General features: G+C 39.1%; 2 protein-coding genes across 2 annotated transcripts; one reads left to right on the top strand and one right to left on the bottom strand.

Annotated features, from left to right (window-relative positions):
- Positions 1–1975: 1975 nt before the first annotated feature.
- On the top strand, positions 1976–8890 carry masp2 (MBL associated serine protease 2). Its single transcript, XM_058643886.1, has 6 exons — positions 1976–2574; positions 2649–2871; positions 2949–3126; positions 4210–4341; positions 6421–6617; positions 6852–8890. The coding sequence occupies exons 1-6, from the start codon at positions 2567–2569 to the stop codon at positions 7026–7028; spliced, it is 915 nt and encodes a 304-aa protein (XP_058499869.1). The 5' UTR covers positions 1976–2566; the 3' UTR covers positions 7029–8890.
- Positions 8891–9160: 270 nt separating this feature from the next.
- Positions 9161–16604, bottom strand: dffa (DNA fragmentation factor, alpha polypeptide). The gene is made up of 6 exons (XM_058643885.1): positions 16415–16604; positions 15011–15169; positions 14763–14917; positions 13762–13966; positions 12328–12455; positions 9161–11153 (listed from the first exon to the last, which is right to left on the bottom strand). The coding sequence occupies exons 1-6, from the start codon at positions 16506–16508 to the stop codon at positions 10950–10952; spliced, it is 945 nt and encodes a 314-aa protein (XP_058499868.1). The 5' UTR covers positions 16509–16604; the 3' UTR covers positions 9161–10949.
- Between the last annotated feature and the right edge of the window lie 588 nt (positions 16605–17192).

Raw genomic sequence — 17192 nt, 5'->3', positions numbered from 1 at the left:
AGCACGAGTTTGTTTCGAGCACAAGATGTTCAAAGGAATATTTAATCAAGGCACAGTTGTTGTCACATGACCAGCAGAGACATTTGTGCAGCGTAAAAAAAAATGAAGAATAGAAACTTTGTGAATCCTGATGTGTACTGTAGCTGACCCTCAGTCTTCATCACTGCGCTGTGTTGACTTTGCAGATATCAATCTCAGCAGCTTGTTTTTTTATTTAATGACTGGCTGACCTCGTAAAAGGAAGCACTTCATTGCGGCATGGTACAGCGAGCAGGTGAGACAATGCTGTGAGGACAAGTGTCCGCATTGCGCACATGGACATTGGATTCAAAATCACGTGCTTGTGTGTCCCTGCACATTTTTGAGTGCATGCTCTGCTCCGCGTGTGTGTGTGTTTGTGTGTGTGACCAAATTATTTGTGGTGCGTGCATAAAGACGGGCACGTGTCAGTGGCTTGCGAATGTGTTTTGTTTATGACGCCCATGTACAACATACTAATATTCAAAGGTATCCTGCAGCCTTTAGTGGATGGAAGTTGTTTGGAGGATGCTGTGTTTCGTGGTTTAAGTCACCAGGAAGCCCTTCAGGTGTCAACATGAGTTCCCCTTTCATTTTACTGGCAAACAAATGTGAAAAGAAAAGAAAAGAAAAATGTATCTTTGAAAGAAAGACGTTGTCCGGTATCATAGCAACTTTGTTTCAACCACTTTATTTCATACACGTATGAAAACACAACAATAACGAATATTAATAATAAACAACATTTGAAAACACAGTCAATATAAACTATCTCTACTATGTATGTATATGTAAAGGAAGAAGCATATGCTTTTTAGCTTAATTTTGCCAAAATAAATCTCCTGTAACAAAGTGTATATCATCCAAATGCATCATTTAGTATATACATGCATCCACATATACATATTCTTATTATGACACATACTGTTCATATCTACAATCTATCTATTGAAACAAACACTACAGACAATACAAACAATTTTTCTTATTGCCATCATCATCATCAATCTGAGACACAAACAGTAACTTATTAAGCATGATTTAATCATAATGTCATCAGGTATCTTTTGTCATCATTTTCTCATCTTTAATGTGCGTTGGTGAAAGGTTTGACCTTAGCTTAAGTTATGAAGCTGAGCAGCAAAAGGTGCCGGTGTCCGCAGCCACAGAAAACGTGGGTTGACATTCAGGTTAAAACAATCTTTTGTGTGCTGTCAATAACAACACAAACAAGCAGTACATTATAAAGAGACAAACGTGGAAATAATATGCTGAATGGGGGAGTTTAAAGAAGATCTCTTCATTATCTAAGAGAAAAACATTTGGTCAGCAGGGCAATGTGCATGTACGTTATCTGTTTATACTCTTATTAGAGTCTTTGATTGTAAACCTTGATGCAAAAGGTCAGGATTTACTTTTTTTTCACCGTCAGTTTTCTGAAAATAAAAGCCTGGGAGCTGTCAATTCTTCACACTGGAGCAGTTTGATAAATAGGAGGAGAATATCGACAACTCAACATCCCACAGGCTCACAGGTGAAACCGAAAAGGGTCCGGCATCGTTTAAAAAAAGAAAGAAAAAAAGCACCCTCGGAAAGGGTTATTTGCGAAAGGGAAATGAACGTTGATGTTTATGTGGATAATTATTGTAATTCACTTCAGTGCTGGCCATTAGCGCCCATGGCATTAGGCAAATTGGAGGCTGGTTATCATATGCTCACTTATTGTGAAACAGTCGCTGGTTGAAAGGCCCCATCACTTTGAAAATAACAGCAATATATGTTCCGTCAAAACACAAAGCATGAACTCTCAGTGCGCTTGTTATAAAGGCATTTAGAATGAGGTCTGACCTCACGGCAATTGGCCCATTGAAGAGGCTAATGTTAAAAGCTTTAAATGAATACGTTGAGAGAGAGAGAGAGAGGGGAAAAAATGGGGATGCAATCTGGTTTCATTCTCTAGGAAACTGGTGCAGATAAAGCACTGACTGTCTTCACGTCAATGCAGGGTCCAAACCAAAGAGCTGGGCTGATGAATGTTGTGCGTATAGTGTGTTTATCTTGTGTGGGTTTTATTTAACAACCTCACTGGAGCAATGATGAGAGCAGCGTCTGAAATAATTAGTGTCTGGTCTGATCAGCATCACTGTCTACAAGTTAAATCGGGCACTGGAGTGTGATGAATGTCATGGCCGATTTTTTTTAAATTTTTTTTACAGATCCTTTCATGATGTTTTAAGAGCAAAATCAATACAATTACGTGGTGTAATGTCGTCCACAGTTGTAAATTATTCTCCTAAAATGTAGTTGAGGTGCGTAAACGATAAGAAAAGAAAAGTTAGAGAATAAGAATGAATATGAATGATCCTGGCATTCAATGGTGTGATAGATTTCGGAGACCGAGGGAGGTGGACAGTGATGACAGACTGACCATGTGCCTGTCTCACTCTGTTTACCTAAATGTCAGGCAGCCAGGACAGCAGGGTTCATTTACCCTCAGATCAGAGTGAGAGTGAACTGTTCCAAAATATCTGACGACGGTGCGGCCGACATGACCAGGTGAGCGTCAGTTAGCATTTATTTCTGCCCAAATAATGCTTCAAACTGCTGCCATCACACTTACTGTTGCCCAGTGGTTGTTGTGTCTTTGTCCTGTTTTCCCTCCTCCATGTCTCACTGAGCGTGGAAATGAGAGGGCTATATGGCAGTTTCACCTCCCCCGACTTCCCCCAGCCATATCCTGACAACCAGCAGCGAGTGTGGAACATCTCTGTCCCAGACGGCCACAGGGTCAAAGTCTACTTCACCCACTTCAGCCTGGAACCCTCCAACCTGTGTGAACATGACTACATTCAGGTCCGTGCTGGAGAAACGCCGTCCCTTTTATCTGCATTAGACTCTGTATTAAAAGGCCCTTGACCTTGTCATGGCAGGTTCTGGCAGATGGAAATGAAACCTTGCGGTTCTGTGGTGAGGAAGAGAAGAAGTTTGAAAGCACCCCGGGGAACACTGTCATCCTGTCAGCCGGGAACGTCATGTCAGTGGTCTTTAGGAGTGACTACTCTAACGAGGGCCGATTCACCGGCTTTCAAGCATTTTACACCTCAGAAGGTGATGCACAGTAGTGACATTTTGTTTCCGGAGGGCAGATTGTTTTTGTTGGCTGCAATTATACCAATAGTAAATGAGTTTCCAGATTTAATTGGACGATAGATCACACATCAGATGCAGCTATGGCACCGTTATCAAACATGTCCTTTAGTGGTTAGTTTCCGCTATTTGATCCCAGTTTATACAAACTGTTTTGAAAAAGCTTTTTATGCACTGTAGTTTTTCTAATCTTAAAGGTAGGGTGGGAGATAGTTTTCTGGAGATTTTTTTCTCTACTGCTGAAAATCCTTTTCACAACCCGATTGTAACCAACCAATTAATTAATGAATGCACAAAAATGGAAAATATCAGACAGCTGTGGAACAGACAGGCCTGTAATAACACCATCCAATCATATTGAATGGCCCGAACAACTTAATTGGATCGTGATGCATCAATCAAACTGCCATCTGCCCCTCTCTCCCCCCCCCCCCCCCCCCCCCATGTGCGTCCACCTCTTCGTGCACTAATCGCGCATGAGCAAAAGACAGCGCCAGAGCTTATGCTAGCTTGCTAAATCCAACGAGACCGTTGCAGCAACGTTATGGCGGAAAAAGGTGCCAACAACAGGTGTTGGTTGCAAATGGAAGACAATTTTTGGGAAAGCTACTGCCAAGAAAAAGGCTGATGCAGAGCGATCCAAGACCAGAGAACAGTGGCGACAGCTGAAAGCCCAGAGTATTTGTTGTTTTCCATCATCATGTTGTCAATTGAAATATCCACAAAACTTGGCGTCACCGAAAAAAACCTGAAAACTGAAAGTTACCGATGCTGCGCAGCGCTCATCCTTGTTAGTTGCGCGAAGAAGTCTGAAGAAATTAAAAATGTAGCCTGCTCTAACTGTTCTTCCAGAATCTCCAACCCTACCTTTAATTTAATTTAAGCTTCTTTCATGTCGTTATTAAGAAGACTGACGTGTGTTACTCAGGTTCAGACAGCATTCACATGACAGATCATTTGCATCACATGTAAAGTATGTTACTCAATGTGGAAAAAAAAAAAAAAATAATACATATTTACTGTGAACCTCTCTGATGCTCACAGATATCGATGAATGTCTGACGCAGGTGGACGGGGAGAGAGTGTGTGATCATTTTTGCCACAATTATATTGGTGGGTATTACTGCACATGCAGGCAGGGATTCCTTCTCCATGCCAACAACAGATCGTGCACAGGTAAGAGCCACACAGACCAGAGTATAGTGAAGCTGTGTAGTGTTTGACTGTCTTGTTTTTGACTCTTGAATCTATATTTTTCTATATATTTGTATACAAACTATTATACAAACTAAATAACTGTATCTATGTTTATAGACGACGTATCTTTATTAAATGCACATTTGTTAAGATATTGCGAGAAGCATGGATGAAAACAAGATCACAATTTGGAGAGTTGTATCTATGCCATATGCAATATTATATTTTATGACACTTCTCACCGAGTGTTGTGTCCCCATATGGAATTATTTCTATCTTCTCCCGGCCTGTGCTAACTCATTTCAGACTGAAAAGGCCCACTGATGCATACAGGAGTTGATCTCTGCCAGCTGGTGCAGAGTAAGGTTAATTACTGTCGATTCCTAAGGGAAAAGCAACTTCAAAAATGATGTTAAAAATTGATACCGCGCGCCATGCTAATAGTGCACTGACACCAAGTGATTTATCACAATTACCAGTTGATGTGCCTTAAATTATTATTCCATGCCAGAGGAAAAAAGGGTAACAAAACAAATCACGCAATGAATAGGCAGAAAAAATGATTATCTGCCTAAAGATTGAACTAATTATATGAATTACAGTGACTCGGCCTCTTTGCAACACTCATTTGTTTTTGTCAGTAACAACATCTGCACATTCACCAAAGCAATAATGCAAGCCTTAATGAATCCCATCATTAATGACACCAGGAAATATTTCAACTGATGTGAAAAAAAACTATGTAATGAAAAAACTTTTGTTCAACAGTTTTCAAAATAACGTGTAAGAGTTGGAAATAGTTGACGTGAAGTGCAGATTTTTGTTGTTTTTGATGATATTATCCTGCCTCTGGTTTTTGTGAACAGAAACTATGCAACATTATTTATTTGTATGTTACATTACGTTATATTACATGTCATTTAGCAGACGCTTTTATCCAAAGCAACTTACAATAAGTGCATTTAAACATTTGGGTACAAAATGTTGCGTCCTTCAATTGAAAAGCGGGCAATACTATCAGCCCTGACTGGGCAGTGCATGGGCAGGTGGGGGCAAAAAGCATCTATCCCATCAAACTGCGAAACAACCAGGTTTCTGTTAGCAGAAGAATTCACCTCTGAAACGTTTTGCTGGCACTTGTTTGTTTTTTTCAGTCATACTGAAACCTGTTTGCAGCCATCTTGTTTCACTGTAGCCAGGTTGCTGTTGCCTCCGTCTGTCTTGACATAAAACAAACCACTTTCTGCGTGCAGTGTGGGAATCTAAAGATCTAAAGATCTAAATACAGCTCAACCGACAACAGAACTGGTGTTCCTTCAATCCATGCTACCTATCAAAATTTGCTACTCTGTGGTTCCCATCTCTCATTTCCACTTCGTGGTGTAGTCTGTGATTAATTAATGAGTAATTTTGCCCTGCTAAAGTAAGGTCTATATTTAGTGCATATTGGGTCTATAATTGGATTCTAAAAAAAAACCCATGCATTTGTAGTATTGAGTTAATTCAATAAAAATGATGAAGTAGCACTTCACAGACACTTCAGCAGCGTAAATTAAAAGTCATATTGGTCATATTATGTTAGAGTCGTATTATACCACTACTCACTCTATTATTACTGTAAGTGGAAGTGGAAACCATAAGGTAGCATTTTTTTTATAGGGTAGCGAAATACAATAGACTCTGCTATCGATTTTCGCATCGGTAGCATTTTTTGATGGAGCACCAAAATCTGTCAGAACACAGGCTCTAGGCATAGACCATGTAGGCAGTCGCCTAGGGCGCCATCTACTGGAGGGGGCACCAGAGGACCACAAATCCCAATCTTGCCTTGTTGCCTTGTGTTTCAGCTCCATAGGGTTAGGGTTAACTTTCATATGTGTGGAGCTGAAAGGGTTCATCAGGATTGTGTGAACTCTTAACAATGGTTTGAAGGTAATGAGCATTTGTTTATATTTAAAGGTTCTGCACTACCAGCTTTAAACACAGGAGAGAGGAATCGGTGACAAAATGACAACAATTAATAGAGCACAGTAATGAGTGTGTGAGTCCTCCTCACAGTGCCGTGCCACACCCAAGTGTTGACCTCGGCATCGGGGGTTCTAACCAGCCCCGGCTACCCAAACCCCTACCCTCCAATGACTCAGTGTGACCACACCATCCGCAGGCCAGAGGGCCACAGAATCATCCTGGACTTCATGGAACCCTTTGACGTTGAGGGGCACCCAGCTGTCCCCTGTCCGTATGATATGTTGAAGGTTGGTCGTGTGATTCCGGAGCCTTACACACACACACACACGAGATTATGAATAAGTAATGTATTCCTGCTCATGCTTGTGGAGGCAGTCTGTCACTGACTTGTCCTCCTTAGGTGATGTACTGGGTGGCCACGCGTTTTCCTGCATATTTAATTCGGCTGGACCTCACTCACACTGGCATTTGACGAAACAACACACCTCTTTATTATTTTTTTCCTCTTCCTCTTTTTCAAGATTTCAACCGCCGGACAAGAGTATGGACCTTTCTGTGGGTCGACCGCACCAGCCGACATTGACACCGGAAGTTACCAAGTGCATGTTCATTTCAGGTCTGACACGAGTGGGAAAAACAAGGGGTGGAAGATTACATACACCAGTGTTAAAGCTGAGTCGCTCCCTTTGTTGACCTGAACATTGTATATACTGTTCGACACAACCAGAAAAATACAGTGACTTTTACAGTGGCGCACCTTCACACATTTTATATTGTGAAGCTTTAATATATACACTGTGAACACTGAGACACTGTCACAACCAATTTACAATTTTTAAATCACCTTTGTAACATGTTTATATGGCTACATGTCTTCTGACTACAGTGTACAACCTGTGACTATATGTGGCCATAGAACACAAACTACTACAAACAGACACATTTAAAAGCCCTGGCAAAAATAGTGAATAAATTCTGTTTTGAATATTTTGGAATCAGTCAGTCTTACCAAAGAGGTTGTTAAACATTCATACATTATGCAATCCCAGCTCTGCTCTCTATCAAAACTATCATTAAATTGTTCTTTAAGCCCATGAATTAACTGACTCTCATTTCCTCCATCTGCGCCTCACAAAAGAGCATGTCCACTGTCAGAGAGAATTACACATTTATTGATTTATTTTTACTCTCTCTGTTATTCCCCGCCGCCAATTTTTTTTTTAAGGTAGGCCAACATCACTTTTTTTTAAGGCGGACTTTGAATCAACTGTTCTACTTATCAAGACAAGGGACTTAATGAACCATACATTTTACCACCTTGGCATTTTCAACCCAACAGATTCACAAGGTATTCTGTGGACATGCACTTTTGTAAGTCATCCAACCACATGGGGTTAGGTTTTTATTTCCAGAGTGGATTGTACAGGCAGTCCCCAGGGCAACGGGGAGCTTACAGAGCCAAACCTGCAGTTCCAATCCACACAATCCAAATCCAACAAGACGGTGTAGAACACGGCGGCACAATCTACTGCTCCCACATCACACTCTGACTGTTCAGCCTAGTTGGAGCCAATTCCACAGGAATTACGCACACCATGGAACCCATTAACAAAACTGCTGGACAATATCAAGCAGCAACATGCAGCCAACAGGATTATATCCACAGCACATGTCCCCATGCAGGTTTGCTCTGTAACGTGCATACTGGACGTCTGTGCAACCTTGTAACTGGTAAATGTGTATAGAACAATAATAGTACATACGTGATAATATATACAGTGCTGTTTTAGCAATGCTTTAATGACTATACAGTGCAATTATTTCTCTATCGCCCTAGTGGAACACCTCCGGATAACACATTTTTCAGAAAGAAAATTCAGCCTCGACAAAACATAAGGGTCAAAATTTAGTGTGACCTCCCCTTACACTTGAACAATAGCACAACCGTGGCTCTCTTAAACCTGGAGTGGAACCTTAAGTAGTGTTAGAGGTAAAAAACTTGCGTTTGTCCAACTGTTTAATGATAATTTAATGATGTGAAAAAGGTGTACGACACCAGTTTTATTCAAGACATGTTTGAGCATTACGTATATGTGTTGATAGTCAGATCAAAAGATTTGACAGAGCTAAAAACTACAAAGCTAATGGTGTCGAGAGGCTTATGCACAGTGTGTGTATATTCTACACACTGGACTTCATTAAGATTTATACACCAGTATGTAGAAGATATATAACCGAAATGTTTTTTTAATGTTAAAATTATTATTGTTGTTATCCATGCATTTTCAAATGTATTGTTTTACAAAAAACTAAAAAAAAAAATAGTAAAGCACATTATTTCTTAATTAAGATGTCAAATCATAGTTATTTACTGCACAGAAATACTAGTTTTAGTGGTTGAATGTTATGCTTGATTAATTTCTGACTTCTCAGAGAAGCACAGTGAGCTGGCTCAAATTTGGGTATAAAAAGGTGAATTCAGTTAACAACAATTATTTGGTGGTCTAATAAATGTGTTAAGTGCTGTGTGTATATATAAGTATAATAGTTTTTAGTTTAGTTTTTTAAGTGTCACTGGTGAGCACGTAACAAAAAAAAGAAAGAAGCTATTTCTCGACTCAGGGCAAACTGAGGTTGGGAAGTACAATTTTTCAAAAATACTACCCCTATTCTAGTAATACAAAGCTAAATGCAAATTGGTGAAGTATTCCTTTAAAATTTTATTTATCAAAAGACAAGCTTCTATCCAAAGCTTTGTTATGTTTCATTACGCAATGTCAAGCTTTTATCCGAGTCCTCAGAGAAAGAAAGAGCACAGCAATACAGTAAAGAATTTTGAGGGGTTTTTTTATATGAAAATTCCTCCTACCATTCAACATGTGAATAAAAGGTACCTTTTGCAGTATGGTCATACACAGCTTCCTGTTGGAATAACTGTCATACAATTTTCATTTTTAAAAAAGAAAAAAAAGAATATGTTGAAGAGCTCACACAGAACAGTTCTTATCAGCTTTAAATGACAGTTTACTTTAGTGTATCAGGGATTTATTTATCCCTTTATTAACCCTCCACTATTCTCCGTATGCAGTTCTGAAAGTACAAGCTGGCACTGACATCTCAATCTCACCACAACACAAAAAGACGATCCTTTCACAAATTTAAATACTCCATTATTTGTGTTCATTGTTCAGCAGGCAGATGATGAGATGCCGAGCATTAAAAAAGGGCCTATGTGACCTATGAGTCACATGGACCTGCACGTGCACACACACAGCCACTAGATCGACACAAAACTTGCACAATAGAATAAAATTGATAGTCTAAAGATTGCACGTCCAGAAATACTGATTCTATGTAATTCAAAGAAGCTTCGTCATTCTTAGCTATTGTTTAACAAAGAAATCATTCAAACTGAATCATTTTGGTTTTAGAAAATAAATCGGCAGATTAAATGATTATGAAAATAATAATAATACCAATTCAGTATAATTAGAATTTAAATATATCGCATAAAAATAGTTACTCTCAGCGTGTTCTTGGACGTTTTTTTTGGTTTTAACACAGGGCTATGCAACTTCACTTTGGTTCATGTACTCATCGTATTATGTTAGTTTTACTCTTTCTTCATCCCCAAGTATAGAAAACAGTCACGGATCAGTTACATTCAGTGACATTTCAACACAAGTAGCATGTAGGCTGAAGACTGTGGTAAACGATAAAAAACAAAAATGCCACATTAGGCAAGTTGAAATACATTTTAGTGTTCCTCTACTCACCTTAAACATTGCTTGACACTGAGAGTTGACTATTTGGCTTTAAACCTGATTGGAATCAAATGTGGGACTACAGAATTTAGGAGAACAATCTAGTGCAAGCTACAAAGCAAAAGGATCAGTCTGGTTCCCAGATTCTCTAAACATCCAAAAAGAAACACTTACAAAATAATTTGTCTTGTTTCTCGCTATATGCTGGAGATTGACAGGGTTTCTGAAACTAGCTTTCCATTAGTTACTTTCAACCGAAGGTTCTGAAAGATGAGCAGCAGAATGTAAACAATATTATTATCATTATTATTATTATTTATCCTCCACAATATTATATGTGGAATTAAAAAAGCATGAACCAATAGTGCCCACGTTTTAGGAAGACTAATAGCACTCAGGTTAAACAAAAGAGATGTGGAGCCATTTTCCAGGTTCACTCTGCCCGACACTGTCAGACATTCGAGTGATGACATCCTACTAAAAGCAAAGAAATAAATATACTCTACTGTATATCTAACTTGCTTCATGCTTTCACATGATCATGTTTACATCTACGTTTATTTTCAAAGTCTGGCAGAAGATTAGGAGCCAATATAGAGTTGATGCCAGTGGTTAATGCAAATAAGTCTTTCAATAACTTTGATAACGGAGACTTGTACGAATGACTCTGCTTCCTGGCAAAAGCGTTGGAGTGGCATGTTTTTTTTTGCGAAATGATATAAACATCAACATCATTAGCATTCATGGATTCCAGTAGTATGGATATTATCAGTAACACAGGGTGAAACCCATTCCACTGACCCTGAGGCAGGTAGTGTTCATTCTTATCAGTCTGTGCTCAGGTGAAACCTCAGCTTAGTTGTTGTCTCGAGTTGCTTCGCTCTCCTCAGCGCACGTCTCACCGGACTCTTGCGCGCTGCTCCTGACGGACTGTATGGCCTGAACCTGCTGCAGACGTTTGGTCAGCTCAGCTTCACAGGCCTCGAGCAGCTCAGACGTCCTTGTCCTGTTCCAGCCCAGCACCTGCTCCATAGTGTCAATCCCTTTGGTCACTACCATCTAAAGACACAAGAAAAAGCCTTTGTTGGATTCTAAAATGATTTAACTTCTGTGGATACACTCGTACGTCTCTGGAATATCTTTTGTGAAGAGTATAATGGTAGATTTTTGTGAAAATTGTGCCAGTGGGAGTTGATTTTAGGCTGTAGTCAGTTGTGTTTTGGCGCATTAGACTGAACCACATTTACACATCTAACTCCTCACACTGTTGTGCGGAAAAAATCTTAAACTTCAATTTTAGCTAAGGTAAAGGCTAGGGCTGGGTAAAAACAAAACAAATTCATGTTAACAGCAATTTTAATTTGGAAGATCCGATATCGATTCATATAATCCTCAGATCGAATATTTAATATACATCACTTCCTGTTTATGGAGGGCAAATTGGCTTTGAATTTGAATTATCATCAACTGCTGCACCGTAGAATTGAACTGTGTGGTCATATGAAAGAAAAGGTTTTTATGCACATTATTTTTAATGATGCATCAGGTTAGAGTTATGAAAATATATTTCATAACCAAGCACGATTGGTTTGGAAAACGAAATATCTCTAAATGAATCGATCACTAAATGAAAATGTAATTGAATTGGGACGTTGTGAATAGGGATCAAATTGATTCTGGAAATCAGCAGCGATACCCGGCCTAAGCAAAGGCCCTCTGTACAGAGACCTGTGTCGATAATAAAGTACAGGACAGAGGCGTGATTTCATATGCAGATATACATGACTGCAGCTTCCTAGACTTGACAGGGTATGAATGATTATTATGAGTGTTGTGTCCGAAGGAATGGTGTAGAAATATGATGGTGGCCTATAATAAGTGGCCTTACATTGTTTGGATATGTAAATGTCCCATGGTTTCTCAGTTCTGAGTAAATCCACTGTAAAACCTTTAAGACAGACCAAATCAGCTATGCAATCATATATTTGTCAAAACTATCACTGACAATGATCCTTTGATTTTGTCATAAATGTGTTTTTGAGATCATTGTAAAAGAGGAAGGAGTAAATAAGCTTTTACTACAGCTTATTGCCTTCCAATTTACTACTGAGAGGTGAGAGGTATTGCTGTATTTTATTTTATTTTTTGAAAGACGAACAAAAACAATTATCATATTTTGGGCTATTTTAATTTGCACAGGTTTTGAGGCAGGCTGGATGAGTGAGTGGAGTACCTGAAGATCTTCAGTGGAGAGGCGGGTCTCTGGGCTTGTTTTGCCTTTCAGCACCATCAAGGTCCTGGACATGAATCCGGATGCAGAGTCCACTTCCAGTCCATCTGGCATATCAACATCTTCAGCCCCTGATACATTGAAACAGATTTTTTCCTCAGGTTCATTTGTTCTCTAAAAAGTACACTTATTCTGCAGTGACAACAGTTCCACCTAGTGACCAAAATGCAAAATCACACCTTTTCCCAGTAATTTTGTCACTGAATGCACAAACGCAAAACTATTTCTACCTCTGTAGTGTCATTACGTTGCAATTACATGACTCTGCAGCTTCAAATGTGAAAGAGTGGACAGTGGAAACCAGGCAAAAAGGAAAAGAAGAGAGGAAAAGATAACATAAAAAAGACGAGTTAAAGGTATACTTAATGAGCTACATTAAGCTAAAAGATTTCACAATCCCAGTTTTTGTTTTGATTAGTTATTATTCTTATTATTATAATAAGAATAATTATTATTATTATTGTTACAATATATGAACATGAATATAATATTAATACATAATATATAAACAGTGTTCTGAGTAATTATAATGATAATAATAAACATTGATATTTATAAAATACTGTTTTCAGATTCAGAAGACATTGATGGCTCATTACTTTCCTGAAGGCTGTACAATCATTGGATTACATTGATTATTTTGTTGGATGTTGTGCTCATATTTACTGATCAGTCTTTCCGGGGGTGGGGAAAGAGATATGAGCACCTTTGGCATTTTAAGTCTCAAATATTTATTCATTTACTGCGGAATTTTTTTTATATAAAATACCTTTTATACTGTGATTATTACAAACTCATTCATTTGAGAAAAATTAAAGAGACTATCACATAAATAGACCATGAGATAAAAGCTAAGAGCCCGACATCACAACCATTATTACACACTGTTACACACCGTTTGTTATCAACAGGCCATTAGATAGAGCAGCTTCAGACTTTGTATTTAACAGATTCAGAACAGTCAAAATATTATGTGACAGAACTGAAGACACAATAACCCAAAACTGGATATATCACCGCTGCAGTTTCTCCTGGAGCACTGTATTGATTACGACATTAATCATCAACTGTTTTGATAATTGCTTAATCGGTTTGAGTGTTTTATTTTAATAATCAAAACAAGCTTCTTAAACGTGTCTATTTTCTGGTTTCTTTGTTCAACACAGCAAATAAATCAGAAAAACTGAATAATGTTGGTTTGTGAGCAAAACGAGACATTTGAGAACATCATCATTTGGAGGTTAGGGAAAAAACAATCAACATTTTTCAACATTTTCTGACACGAACCAAAAAACGTATCGATGAAGCGAGAAAATAATTGACAGCTGAATTGATTAGGAAAGTAAATGTTAGCTGCAGCCCTACATACAGCCATACCTCCTAGACTGGGCTTCCTCTGCTCTTCCTGCTGCATGTCCTCTTTCTCCACAGCTTTGAGGTAGAGCTGGAGCAACTCTTTGGACTGCCGCGCTTCCTCTTTTCGGTCCAAAAACCTCTGCAGTGACTCCTGAAGGCTCTCGGTCGTCTTTTCTTGGAAGCGCAAAGCAGAGGCCAGCTCAGGGCATGGGGCATCTACCAAGGTCTGGGAGATCAGGCAGCACAAATTATATTCAAAAGCAAAAATAACATACCATTCATTCAATTAATTATATTCTACCACTTTATCCTCCACATGAGGGTCACGGGGGGGCACGAAAGGCGGGGTAAACCCTGGACAGGTTGCCAGTCCATCACAAGGCCACATACAAAGACAAAAATCCATCCACTCTCACACTCACACCTACAATCAATTTAGAGTTTCAAATTTGCCTATTTACCCAAATCTGCATGTTTTTGGACCTTTCAACAATGTATCTGTGTGGTAGGGCTACACAGTTCATGGAAAAGTATACGACAAAGTGCAGTATGAAAATCAAAAGACACTTTTTTGCAATTACTGGATTAAGATCAAATGCGTGTCAAATGGCGTTATGACGAAATTCTGCAGTCTTGCAGGAATTCACAGGCCCAAAAATTTTGCCTTACAAGTGGAAAAAAAAAAGACGCAAAAATGAACACTGATGTACAAATTGTGAATCATTCCAATTGCCAAGCCACACTCCTAAGTAGTGGCTCGCACTGTTGCCTTAAAGTAAAAGTATGCCCCAGTCCAGTAGCCCGGCAGCCCTCATGTGAAGGTTAAAGTGGTTGAAAATGAATTGAACAGTCGATTGATAAGGTCGACATCAACCAAAATTGACCATTTCATGCAGCTCTACTGCTTGGTGCTTGAAAGTCACATTAAAAAGATTTAAAGCAACACATTGCTTGCTTATGTTTTCTTATCACTGCATGCTGGAATACGCATGTTTGGGGAAGTAAAGAAAGTATTTAGGTACCTGTAAGTCTGCTTCAGACATTAGGATGATGCTGGCCAGGTCCTGCTTCAGCTGATGAGCCAAGTCGCACCAGGGTGGGACATCAATGTTGGCATCAACGGTATCACTTTCCAGTATCACAGACTCTCTGGCCATCCAGGCCGTGCCACCATCCACTACAATGAAAAGATATTTAAGTGCCAAAAAATAAGGCTGAGGAATCCCTCCAGGTTGTAACTATCTAGTTATAGAGAAACAAACGTGCTCACTCCTGCGAAGTGGAGACCACAAGTCTTTATCATGCAGGAGCATGAACTTTGTGTTCAGGGGTAAACACAAGAAATAGGCCTGATCCTCTACTATTGTCCCATCATTCTCGAGCACGACTGTGACTTGTTCTCTGGGGCTGAACCCAAGGAACTCAGACCCTGTAGGAAGAAAAAATCAATTACAAACGTACATATCTGTAAAGAAATGCCAAACACTACTTCAAAGTGAATCCATCACAGCTCTTGCTATTCGTCTTTCAGTACACTGCTGTATGCTGTGTGGTCACTGACACTCTAACCTTAGGCTTGCTTTCTAAAAGATGTCTGTACTGTATATTCAGTTTAAGTGTCAGGTGGGTTTGCTTCTTATTATGATTGTGTGTAATTAGTGTACCTCGATAGTTTACATAGAAAATAAACTAAACTGAACAAGTGAGGTTGCTTCCCCAGTGAATGCCCCAGAGCATAATGTATTTGGGTCCTGAGAGTCCAAAAGTGGCATTAGTATTGACTTCCATTTTTTTTCTTCTGTGGTGTGCAGTTCATGTTGGCAGCCAGTCAAGAGTTCAGCTATTTAAGGATTGTTGAGATACTAGTAGTACAAGAAGTATACGTTTTTGTCTGTTTGGGGAAAGAGGATTTGTTGTCTTTGTATTTTTTTTGCTAGTAGTAAAATGAATGAGACTATGGATCACTAGAAACTGTCTGTTCCTTGTGGTCTTAGTAGTAGTGTGGGTGTTTTTCTGTTTTTGTAGAAAGGCATTTTGTTTTTTAAACTTTTTTTTTAGATATCGGTGACCCTGATTTTAATCAAACTAGCTTGTAACATAATTTTTGACCTGTGCCAAAATACCTCTATTTCTTTTAGAAAAAAACAACAACAATGACACAAACTCCTAGAAGAAAATCACTGATGTGATGTTGAATACAAACTATGTGCACTGTACACTTCTATTGTGCAGACGCCTGAGTGTGCAATGGTCTGGGCAACGCCTGCTGCTGACTAGCATTCTCGGAATGAGCAGGACTTGAGGCAGGTCTTTCTGACATCTCGTCTTCATCTCCTGCATGTTTAGACACGATGTACACTGTGCAGCACAAAAATGCCAATGGTGATGGGTTCAGTGGCTGTTAAAAAACGTCTTTATCTTTTGAAAAGATGCCAGTTTTAAGATTATTGTTCCAACAGTAAAACAAACTCACATTAGATGACCCTCTTTAATTAACGCTTGCCCAACATAACACACCAAAGCTAACAAACACCACTACTGAATACCAACATATACGACTACACAAGACTGGATTTCAGTTTACTGTGACTTGAGCTTCCTTCATTCTGAATTTGAAGTGAAACAGAGGCATTTGAAGTTAACAACAACGCCTTTCTGACAAAGTCTAACTTACCTTTTATCTTCAGATCATCCAGGGAGGGAACGACCAACCCGTATGATTTCTGTCGTGTGAAATTACACACTCTACACGGTCTCCTGTCTGTCATCCTAAGCTTTATGTGGAAAATGTACTTTCTGTTGTCGGTCCCCGGGTCTTCACACACTAAACGTCCACAGCAGTCGGCATAAAAAGGTTCGAACCAACGCGGAACAGCGCTGGTTCACTATGGCGCTATGGATTCTGGGATATGTAGTTTTATGCTATACTAAAATGGCAAACGCTACGTTCACGTTAAGAGGCTAAAATGACTCATATCCGACTTTCCCCCCTGTTGATCTTGCTCAAATGTCTTTTGTTCAGGTCTGTGTGGACACAGGACACATAAATCCAATTCGAGGTGCAGGATTTCTCATTGTACTTCATATGTATGTGTATTTTCAAGTTCATTAATTTATCTAATATATTTCCTGGAATTGTCTTTTTTCTCAATTCAAAAATAATAATAGGTGTTACAGAAATGGCAGTGCACTATACGGAAATGTCTTTTCACAAACTATATTATTTATTGGGTGGCGATGGTTTTTCAGTTTTAAAAATTGGGTCCACTTTTTGGAAGCACTGCTCTATAGGACGGCCCTCATTCATTATTGGTCGATCATGACAACACTCAGCGCATGTGTAGGCAAAAAGCCATATGGATTATGTGTCCACACAGACAAAAAGATTGATAAAATAAATAGATAAAATCAGATATGAGTGACTGCAGCTTGGAATATGGACAAAGCCGTCC

The sequence above is a fragment of the Solea solea genome, chromosome 11 (assembly GCF_958295425.1).
Source record: "Solea solea chromosome 11, fSolSol10.1, whole genome shotgun sequence".
Taxonomy (NCBI): domain Eukaryota; kingdom Metazoa; phylum Chordata; class Actinopteri; order Pleuronectiformes; family Soleidae; genus Solea; species Solea solea.
The sequence above is the reverse complement of the archived record's forward strand: the minus strand, read 5'-3'. Positions and strand labels throughout refer to the sequence as shown.